The 11,366-nt window shown below is 37.2% G+C and overlaps 1 protein-coding gene across 1 annotated transcript in view; it reads left to right on the top strand.

The window, feature by feature from the left end:
• The window catches only part of LOC107725895 (myoD family inhibitor domain-containing protein-like), a 15,540-nt gene extending 8,900 nt beyond the window's left edge, over positions 1 to 6,640 (top strand). Inside the window, exons 4-5 of the mRNA XM_016535312.1 lie at positions 6,012 to 6,305; positions 6,525 to 6,640. Of these exons, the coding sequence (XP_016390798.1) occupies positions 6,012 to 6,305; positions 6,525 to 6,640 (410 nt within the window). The remainder of the gene's footprint in view (positions 1 to 6,011; positions 6,306 to 6,524) is intronic.
• The last annotated feature ends 4,726 nt before the right edge of the window (positions 6,641 to 11,366 follow it).

Below are 11,366 nucleotides of genomic sequence, written 5' to 3'. Positions count from 1 at the left end.
GAGGCCACAGGAGGGCGCAATGAGCAAAATAATGCAGCACATTAAATTGCCATCGCAAAGGAAATAACTGTCTATAAAAAAAAAAACGTGCATTACGTCTAAATTAAGTCATATAAATCAAACATAATTTCATAAATTGCATAAACAATTATGAACAAAACAGCATCATGTATTAATGCATTGCTTAATACAAAGAGCCGAAGTGCCAATCACGCAGATTGCCTTTAAAAACATATGAGATGCAGTGAAACGGAATAAACCTCCACAAATTCGTGACGCATTTACTAAAAGTTTAAACTGTTATATCGTGCGCTATATCGAACATTTTTTCTATCGTTATCGAAGAAGGTGTACCGTCGATAAATATCGATACCGTTTTATCGCCCAGGCCTAATCAGAAGAGCAAGGCGATATCAATGTTAACATAATGGGTCCTTTTGCAGTTGAAATTTGCAGTTAAAAAGAAATGAAATATCATTTTGAGCATGCCTCCATGATTATTGCATTTAAGACAATTCGTGATGTTAAATTTTTAAAAACGCATCTTGAAAAAAAACCACACCCTTTTAGTTCTGTTTCTATTTCATTGGCTATGTCTAGCTGTGTTTGAACGAACAAACGTTGCTTTACATAGGTAATCTGTTTAATGTGTATGGTGAAATGTGTTCAATCCAAGAGTGGCTAATCCAAACCCAGCTTAATACAGGACTTCCTTAAGATCCTTTATGCACCAAGAGCTTGTAACACTCTAAAGAGAAAGGAAAGAAAAAATGAAATCGCATCATATGACCCCTTTAATTTGTTCCACACTATCATAGGGTTTTCTGGAGGGTTTGAATGATTTTGATGGCTAGCATGCCACATAGTGCAAATGCAGATTCGAAATAGAAGTATAATTGATGAAAAGCTCAAGCCTTCACAATCTCTCTCCTTGTCTTTGGAGTTGCCGGCTGCCTTATAAAATGTAATTAAGCAGAACAAGGTCCGAAGGGGTTATTTTTTTCTTCCACTCAATCAGCAGCCAAATTACTAAATTTGAAATTAGTAAATCCCAGGCGCCTGGCTCGGCTTGTCATTGTTACAGAGAGATGGAGTGAAAGAATAGGCGAGCGAGAGCGGGACAGACTGTGAATGACTGCGAAAAAGGGTGGCCCTGGAATATTAAACGCCTTCTCAGGTGTCACCTCTCTACAGCAGGTTTCATTAGAACAGCCAAATTTAAATGATTGTCAGAAAGAATTAAAAGTGTGCCGTAGCACAAAAAAGCTGAGTAATAGTGACTACCTATTCATCTTCTGCTAGAAATGAGTTTAAAATAAGATGTGAGCTACGGTATCTCTCAGAAATTAGATATTGTAGGGTGCCAGCAAACCGGAGGAGGTGCTGTAATAGAGTTAAAGTAGTTCTGGCATGTGACATTTGGGGCGGCTTCAAAGAACAGGGCAATTACTGTGATCAAGACACATAGTAGTCTCAAATAAATGTATTAAAGACACAAATTGGACAAAAGTTTTAAAAAAATATACATAGCTGTTGCGCATGAGACAATATCAGGAAAGTTCTGGGTGAACCAGACACCTTTGTGCAATTTGCACCTTTCGTTTTACACTTTATTTGGTAGGTTTAGAATCATCTTATGTACAAAATGGATCAAGCTTGGCCAATAGATCACCTAAGTGAACATTTAAATTCTTTTACTTCTCTTGTCAGGAAGTAAGACCTTGCCACAGAGTCGGAAGGTCAAGACGTAAAAGATTTTTAATATGCTGAAGGCTTTTTTTTGCAGCCTTTTTTAATAATATTCATTCTACTTTCCTTCCCTCCAACCAAATTCCCATGGTTTTGTTTCTATAAATACGGGGAAATCATTTCAACTGAGAGAGTATATTGCTTTGGATTGAAAGGTGTAAGCTTGCCATAGGTGTTTGTTAGGAGAAATGCCACCCCGGGCTGTTTTGGGAGATGGTGGAAACTCTCTTGGAAGGTCAGTGCACATTTACAAATTAGCATTTCAATCAGAGAGACGGGCCCATGGAGCATTAAACAGTTATTTGTGTTGCATTCATACTATATACACAGAGCTAAACAAATTCTAATACAAAAATCCTAGACTGAAGGATTATTTTTCAATCTTTTTATTAGTATTTTTCAAAGAATGTTTTTTTTATTTGATATTAGAGAATTGATCTTTTCATATAAATTTAATTTTAAAATAAAAATATTATGGATTTTATGTATTTATAATATTGTCAGTTTAATATAATTTTATATTTAATTATTTTTAAAATAATTATATGTAATGAATTATCATTTTAATATTTTAGTTTTTATCATTTTAAAAATGATAATATTATTTATTTCATTTAAAAAATATATTTATGAAAACCAGACCTTTAGGCTTTCGGCAGATTATATCATTTGTAATAAAACCTGATTAAAACTGGAAGAATCGCATATTATTCTTGTTATCAGTTATAACTTCAGCCTACAAAAGATCAAACCATTTAAGCAGAAATTTCCACTAACTTGACCATTTCAACTTCAGATGTTTTTCACCCTCATGTTCTTACTGTCGACCAGTACTTTGTGTTTTTTCACTGGCCAACTCTTTTGTACAGGTAATGATTGTTAGCCATTAGCAGATGATGATAAGAAATGGATGGGGGCTGTTTAGCTGGATGACATGACTTGACAAGTGAATTAATGTATGTTCCGTTTGATGGGCGTCCTAATGGGGCACAGCAAACGGCTCCACTCTTAGGATGAAATATTAAAAGGCCTCGAGCCGCAAAAAAACAGGGACCTACTTTTCTTTTTTTTCCTGTCTCTCTCTCTTTACCTTTCAGTCTCCATAGAGAGCAGCGCAAATGAGAGAACATCCTGCCCCGTCTCACCTCCTTTCCGACATCCCTCCTGCTTGACCGAATTTTCACCGTCTTGTTTATGCCGCTCCACGCTGTTGACGTTCATACATATTCGTTCTTGGGAGGTCCGCCATGCTCTGCTTCCACGTCTTTGGGGTACAATTTCAAATTCTTCCAGCGGAGCTATTTTCTGTGACACCAAGGCAAAGGGGTGTTTATCCACAGTTTTACATAGAGAGCGACGCCACGGTGGCGCGGCGTCTCTCCTGGGCGTCCCGGCTCACCGTCCCCGCGTGGGGCGTGCGCCGAACGTGCGGTGACAAATGGCAATTATATTTGTGTGTTCTTCATGAATCCATCAAACACTGGCCTTTTAAAAATGCTCCCAGGATATTTGAGGCTGTCAGATCCAGGGGACCAAATTGGGATGCTACTTAGACAGTCAAGAAGCACTCACCCCCTGTTTGCCTGTGATGTGTTTGACAGAGTGTGTAGAGGAATACCATGTATTATTCAACTACAAATGTACACTCTCAACAGTTGTTGATATGTTGGAAGCAGAGCGGTTAGAAGACCAATTTGGACTGTTTTCTTTTCGCCCCTCCCTCCTTTCCGCACCATAACATGGTGTTTTAATGCGACCTGTCAGCTTGTGTACAATCACCGATTGCAATACAACGCTTGTTTTTTACGCTTGGTGCGGGTATTCAATTTTTATCACCTATCATACCTCGGGTTGAAGGCAACATTTATATTTTATCGAGGGGGAACTTTTCTTGTGGGTTGCATTGGCCTTTGGGCTTTCGTCAAGCCCATGCGATCCTATCAGTGTGCACCAGATGCCCACAACATTCTCTGTTCTGTTGTTGGCAACGTGTTGCAAGATGCATGTGGAACGTGTTCCTGACTGGGCCGCTTTTGAGGCTGTCTGGTGAAGCAGAAAGTAATGTAGTGTTGTGATTAAAGATCAGGTCTGGTTCAAAATGCTGCAAGGGAGGATCCATAAACCATCACCGTTGTGCCCTAGGGCAGGACACTTAACACCAGGCCGCTCCGGGTGGACTGTCCTGATGTACAAATAACAGTTAATAAATTATTGCTTTTTAATAACTGCTGTTGCTTTTATATGTTTTTAAAACTTGACTTTCTTTGTAAGTAAGGTAGCTACCAAGCATGCAGTGACAATGAAGAGCTTTTGTATTGAGGATTTTAAAACCTCAAAGGCTGTTGATGTGCAAAAAAAATAAATAAATAGAAAATGTAAAATGTGCATAATTTTAACTAGCAAGTCAGTATTCGATTTTTAAGTAAATGTGTAAATAAAACATCTTACAGTAAATTTTATTATAAGGACAGTCCTTTTGGAGCAACCTGATGTTATCTTAAGAAACTGAAGTTTTCCTTGATTTTTTTTTTTACTTAAAAAAAACCTTGATGAAAACTGCTACTGTAATTTTCTTGGTGAAAAGACCATTTGTGACCCTGAACCACAAAACCAGTCATAAGTAGCACGGGTATATTTGTAGCAATAGCCCAAAAATAAATTTTATGGGTCAAAATGACTGATTTTTCTTTTATGCCAAAAATCATTAGGATATTAAGTAAAGATCATGTTCCATGAAGAGATTTTGTAAATTTTCTACCGTATAAATATAAAAAGTACTTTAATTACTAGGAAAGTGGCCTTTCAACTAACTGAAATATAATAATTTGAAGTTATTTTAAATTTGAATACATTTATATATTATAAATCTTTTTTGAAAACTTGTTTTAAAAGCTCATTTTTATTTTTAAAAATTCAGAAATATTTTATCTAATATTTATATTGTGTTTTTAGCTTTATTTCAATTAACAAAAACATTTTAAAATAGTTTTAGTTAACAATAACAACACTGACCAGCACCCTTCTAGCCTTGAGTTTTGGTGACCACTACTCCACACTTTGTATAGTCATTATAAAAGATACAAAAATTAATTGAATCATAATTAAACAAATGAAGCCTCTTGGTAGCCAATAGAGTATCCTGTTGGTTCCCTACATGTGTTTGACAGTGTTATCGCTCCTGTTTGCTAGTGTAGTGGACAGCTGGCTGATGAGGTCGCCATGGCCTGTTTTTAATTGTGTTATTTTACATTCCCCTCAGCGCAGGATGCCCAGGATGATATGTTGTTATAAAGAGGTGGGCTGGATTTCTTCTCTAGTTCACAATAATAGTACAGTCAGTGTGGACCTCCCATCAAAAGAAAAAAGTAATTAAGAGAAAACTCATTTCACATGCTCTCTGAGAAATGCAGGTGTTGCTGCCTTAAAACACACCAGACGAAATGCAAAGATCATTGCATAAAAGCCAGAATAAAGTAAAAAAAAAAAATCCAGAAATACAGGAAAATGATGAATAATTCAAAGGAGCCCAATAAACATGATGTGCGTATCCTGAAGGAGAGTACATAAGAATCCCAGTAGAGCTGAACGCACACTAGTGTCACTAACAGTACTCACTTTGCTATGGCTACTGTTGCATCAGATAGAGCCTCTCAGTTCAGACTGCGACCTTGTCATGTGTATCACATGTACGAAGACTGAAAGCGCCTGGTTTTATGGAAGAGTGTATTCAGGTTATGGAGCGCATAGTGTTAGGATTGGGAATTGAGAACTGTTTTTATAAAAAAGAAATACACGTATATAAATCAAATTAAATAAAAATACAATCAAGCACTCGTGCGTGATGAACTAAATTTGAATAGGTAATTGCATGCTTTTTATTTTCCTATTTTCCCTTGAAATTACTAAACTATATTGATAATTAGCTCATTAATGAACTGGGATTGTTAAGTGCAATTGGAATGGGAGACAGAATCCTTATTTCAGTTTTTTACAGGGCATGATGGAATATGAATCCCCTGTGTAAAGTTTGTGATAAAAATTTTGGTAAATATTTGCTAAATATAAAATTCTTGGTTTGTTTTTTACTTGAAATTTACTAAAGTTGTCATTCATGTTTCGCAACATGTTTTTAAATTTTTAATATTACAATAAAAGCTATAAAAGGCCAGTAATTTAGCCAGAACACCATATTACCAATCCAGCTGTGAAGTCTCTCTGGTCCAAACCGATGATTACAAAAAATTCTATCTCTTTCTCTTTAGCTCAACCTCAGCCTCTGCCCCAGCCAGCAACATCCCTGCAACATGGCATCGACGGAGAGGCTGCCAGACAGCAGAACGGCCTGCACACGGTGCTAAGTAATGGCCACGGCACGCCCCGCAGGGTCACACAGCCGCCCTCCGCCGGCCCCACATCTGAGTCCAGGAAGCACCCGTCACCTGTCTCGCACCGCATGCAGAGAAAGCTTCGCTCTAGTCTGTCGGTCAACAGTGACAGCAGCAGAAGGAGCAAAAGCAGCTCGACGGGTTCCCATAAACCCGGCTCAACTCCAGAGGGTACGTGATATCATACACGCAAACATACACTCGCACACAAACTCGTATGTGCTTGCAGATTTCTTATCCTGGTCTTCCCCTCCCTTTGTCTAACCGCAACTAATATGTGAGTTTTCTGTTCTGTTTCCCATAAATGCACTGCTTTATTTCATCTTTCATAACTCCAACTAGATTGATCTCTTTATTTCTGTGGTGTTGTATTGTCTCGCAAATGGGAAGGAAAAACAGAAGGCCGAGCTGAAAAAAGCAGCTTGCGCATTGTCAGGTGTGATGGTAAGGAGAGGGCAGTAATGAAGGAGATCGCTGGTGCATTAGTAATGGTCACCAAGGTGTGACCTTTTAACAAGACTTCGGAGAGCGGGGGGTCTGCCATGTGTCAACCCCACCTCAGCAGGGGCCGACGCTACCTTCTCTTACAGTGTCCTCTCATTAAGACCGGCTCTCTGCCTTGCTCCTGTGTACCAGCGAAGCTTTTCTGGTTCATGTATTGCGGTTTCTTTACTGCATGATGTTCAATCATGCCTGTCTGATACCATATCCCGTTTAAATCAAGCAAAGTCTTGCACCTGCTGAGCACTTTGGATTTTCTGTAAAGCACTTTGTATGTTTTCTATGTTTCATTCAACGCGACCTGGCATTCAGCTGAATTAGAAGCGATAATTTGGGAATCATCATTCTGAATGGCTTGGGATACCACCAGTGACTGTACTAAGCCCGGATGCGTTTAAAAATTAAATGAAATAGCTTGACGAATGCGACTTTCTCCTGCTGATATGTTTCAGGAAGTTTGGAAAAAAGAAACTGAAATGTTATTTTATTTTTCTTCTATATATATATTTTTTTTCTTCTATATTTTATTTAATTTTTATTTTATATTTACATTTTTTCTTCTATATTTTCTTCTAATTTTCTTCTATATTTTTTTCTTATAAATTTTATTTTAATTTTAAATTAATTTAGTTTGTTTATTCATTTATTTGTTCATTTATTTATAGCCTTTTGTTCATAGTCACTAATCATAATTATATGCTCTATGCATAGTACATTGTTGGTGTTTGCTTTTGCTACAGTAGTTGGTTTTATTAAGAGAAGACCTTCTTGTACTATATTTATTGGACGGTACTTTTTTTGTATTTATAAAAATAATTTGAGTAATACAGTCTTACGTGCAGGTTGAGTCATCAATTCGTTTCTATATTTATTTATAAATTTGTATTTATTTTCTTTAATATTAAGATTTATTTATTATAAAAGTAACCTTAGGCACACACACTTATTGGGGGACACATGATCCTGTGTTTGTGAACAGGCGAAAACTATGTGAACATTTTCCAAGACTGGAAAGTTTTCGAAAGGATTTATCACTCAGGTGATTCGCGAGTAGGAGCCTACTGTGAGGTGTAGCAAATGTTATCATCTCCCCACGGATTTAACAGAAATGTGTATCTTAAAAGGCGTCATAGTTTTCACATCTTAATTGGAGGTGGGGTGGGTGAACAGTTCAATAAGTCTGTCTCATTACAGCTTGTGTGCGTGAATGCATTATTTGTAGAACTGTGTTTTGAATCAATATGTTCTCTCTTAAGTAGTAATTTCCCCCTGGAAAACAGCAAGCTGTTGTGTTTTAATGTTTACACGGATTACCATAATCTGTTTGCCTGTGAAATTAGCCTCTAAACAGCCTGGGAAGCTGAAGAATAAAGCTTTACAAGATCTCTGCTCAGGGGATTGCGATTCCTCGTGTTCTTGGCTGCCGTCGCTGGCTGCGATAACGGCAACCCCAGCAGAAAATCAACTAATTGAGAGATCTTTTGTTCTGTTGCGGGTGGGTTAGGACCTTGAGTGATGGCATGTTTGTGATTGTGTTCTGTTGTAAGCACGCAGTCGTCTAAAATCCCTCTGACAAATTCAATTAAGGCTGCGGGATGTAAGCAGAAAGCTAGCGCGGTCATTAGTGGTGCATCGTAATGCCATGTTTTTCCCATCTTTGCAGATTCCCCAGCGTATCTGGATCTCTCTTTCGAAAAGTTTACTGTGCACACTTCCGTATTGACTGCAAATTAACTGCTTTTTTATTTTATTTTATCCCCCTCTCATTTGGTCTCTAAAGCCGCTATGTACAACCCATGCACCAGTCAGTCTGTCTTCATTTGAACGTTCCCGCATCGCTTGCCGGTCTGCGACTCTTCCAGCTTGTTTTATGTCATGCTGCCTTTCTTTTTGATGTTAGCCTTTGGAGTTTTCCAGATGTCTCTAACTATTTCCTCTGAGGTGCTGGGGCTGTTTTTGGCCTGGCGGAATCTGGGCATCCTCCGCTCGGGCTGACATTAAACATGAACCCTCTCATTGGGCCGGTGTCAGTTTTGCAGCTGAGATAAGGCAGCCCGTCTCCTGTGTACATTACACAGACTCTCATTCCTTAAGATTCACACTAATCGCTGCTGATAAATTATACATCCAAGGGAATTCATTATGTACTGTAGCTTTTAAATCCATTTCTAGAAAGAAATTGTTAGCTAAAAAAAGGACAAGGAAAATAGAGCGAAAGAATCGATGTGGACACGTGTAATTTTTCGTACTTGTTTAATAGGATGGCACAGGGTTATTATAGTTAACTAAAACTAGAAACCATAAAAAAAATTTTCATTACTTGAGATAAATTGAAATTTAAATAAAATAAAATAACATCAAATAACATCAAATTAAAAAAAAAAAGTAACATATTTTTAGGGATGCACCGATACCACTTTTTCCAGTACTCGCCCGATACCGATACTTTTATTTTTGGTACTTGCCGATACCGATATTTTTGGCCAGAAAGTCGTGTATGCCTAAGGTTGAAAATAAATTGTTTATAGTGAATGCCCCTATGAATGGTTTTATTTTTACGTTTTCGTTTTAATCCAAATGATGCGTGTGTATCGGCGTTTGGTATCGGGGCATTTTAACGAGTACGAGTACGAGTACAGGAGACCAGTATCGGGCCCGATACCGATACCAGTATCGGTATCGGTGCATCCCTACATATTTTAGTTCAGCTCGTTGCCAAAGCAACATTTTTCACTTTCGTTTAGTTTAATTTAATATACATAAATTAATAACTAAAACTAAAACTGAAATAAAATGAATAAAAACTATACATTTAAAAAAATTGCTAGAATAGTAAAAATTAGAATAGTATCTCAAGGATACTAAATTAACACTGGTATGGCGCAAATCGAATCACTATTAAATTAATCACTAATCAAATAGCAAGCATGCCATTTTTGATTAATATGTATCGTATGCAAGTACTTTATTTGTAAACGGTTGACGTGGCTGTCCTATAAGTCGGCATGGGCGAAATCTAAAAGTACAGATGTTTGACCTTTCAGAAAGCTGGTGTTTTAAGCCTTTGGTGGGCCTGCATGCAAACTTGTTTCATGTCCAAACACTGTCCAGGCTGCACAGCACCACCGCTGGTCAGCTCCACCGCCTACAAAAAAAATCACTTTGATCAAACAAACATGAACATCCAGTGGTCTTCAGGCCTCGTCCTTGCTCTCTCTCTCCCCCCTCCTCACCAGAGCCCAATCAAACCCAGCGATCTCTCTGACAGCTCACCACGGACTGATGAAAGCCATGCAAATTCACGTTTTAGGCTGATAACGATACACACCACATCGCTGTGATTTCTCCAATGCACCGCGGTTTGGGTTCTACAGTTGATTAGAGGTCCGAGCGGCACGTCCGGGCTGGTAGGGGTTCACTGATTCTCTACGGCACTGTTTATGCGGAAGCGCAATGTGTGTATCTTTCTGCTTATTGAAGCTGTAATCTTAGTTTTTTAGTGAAAGGTGTTCTCTTTTTACATAGCCATTTTGTTGTAGTTATGTTTTTCTGTAATTCACATTAACTTTGTATGCCCTGTACATATTACCACACTACAGTCTGATTGTAAAGTAAATATGAGTATTTACCTCTATTGAGAGAGGTAAGGCTTCAGCCGTTGATGAGTCATCTACACTAAAAAAAAAAAAATTGGTGTAGAAACATGGAACACAGAAAATGCTAGTAAATTTCACGTATAATTACAAAGAAATGGCAAGTAACACATTAATTTAAATGTGAAAATTAGATTTAAAAAAAAAAAAAACTGCAATAGTCTATTTACAACTTCAAAAAACTTTTTTTACAGTATACCATAACTTTTGTTGATTTATTATTTTTACACACAAACAGTACAGTATACTTCGGTTATGCTAAAATTAATTAATAACTAATTATTTTATTTACGTATCCCAACAGATTGCTGGCAAGCGCTCTGACAAAACCCCCATTTATTTTTTACTTATAAAATAAAGTTTTTACTTATACAAACAGTTAACAGTTAATTTTGTAATGCAAACATTTATTTATTTATTTGTTTGTTTATTTATTTAATATCCCAACAGATGGACAGATAGTAATTTTAAAACAATATATATTCACGAACAGGCCACTTGTTTGGTTACTCTATGTAAATACATTGTGTTTTTTTTATTATTTATTTTATTATTTTTTACACAATTTCCTAAAAGATGGTCGGCCAGTGCTCCTGCAAAAATGTGTATCCATGTCATCTTAAACAACAGTAATTTGGCATCGTATGTGACGCCCTGCGAGAGGAAGGTTAAATGTTAATCAGAGATGAGGGAAACGACAGCATTAACGCGCCAATTTGCTGGCGAAAATGTTGGACGCTGTTAATCAGCTTTACGTGACCAACCCTGTGCTTTTGCATGATAATAACCCTATTATTCACAAAGCTACTAATCAACCCAAAAGTGGAATTCGTTCCTTTTGAATTTCTCTGATTCCTCTTTTGCTCTCACCGCTGCTAAACCGCCGTCTTCACCTCCTACACACACGCACACACACACACACACACACACACACACATACACATACATACACACACACGACACACATACTGCAAAAAGCTTTTTGTTACCCCATATTATGATAAAAAAAAACTTAAATAAAATTTTGCTTTAAAAAAACAAAAAAATATATATACATATATACAGTATATATATATAT

The sequence above is a fragment of the Sinocyclocheilus rhinocerous genome, unplaced genomic scaffold, assembly GCF_001515625.1.
Source record: "Sinocyclocheilus rhinocerous isolate Xijiao unplaced genomic scaffold, SAMN03320098_v1.1 scaffold395, whole genome shotgun sequence".
Taxonomy (NCBI): Eukaryota; Metazoa; Chordata; class Actinopteri; order Cypriniformes; family Cyprinidae; genus Sinocyclocheilus; species Sinocyclocheilus rhinocerous.
Note: the sequence above shows the minus strand (reverse complement) of the source record. Positions and strands in the feature narration are given on the sequence as shown.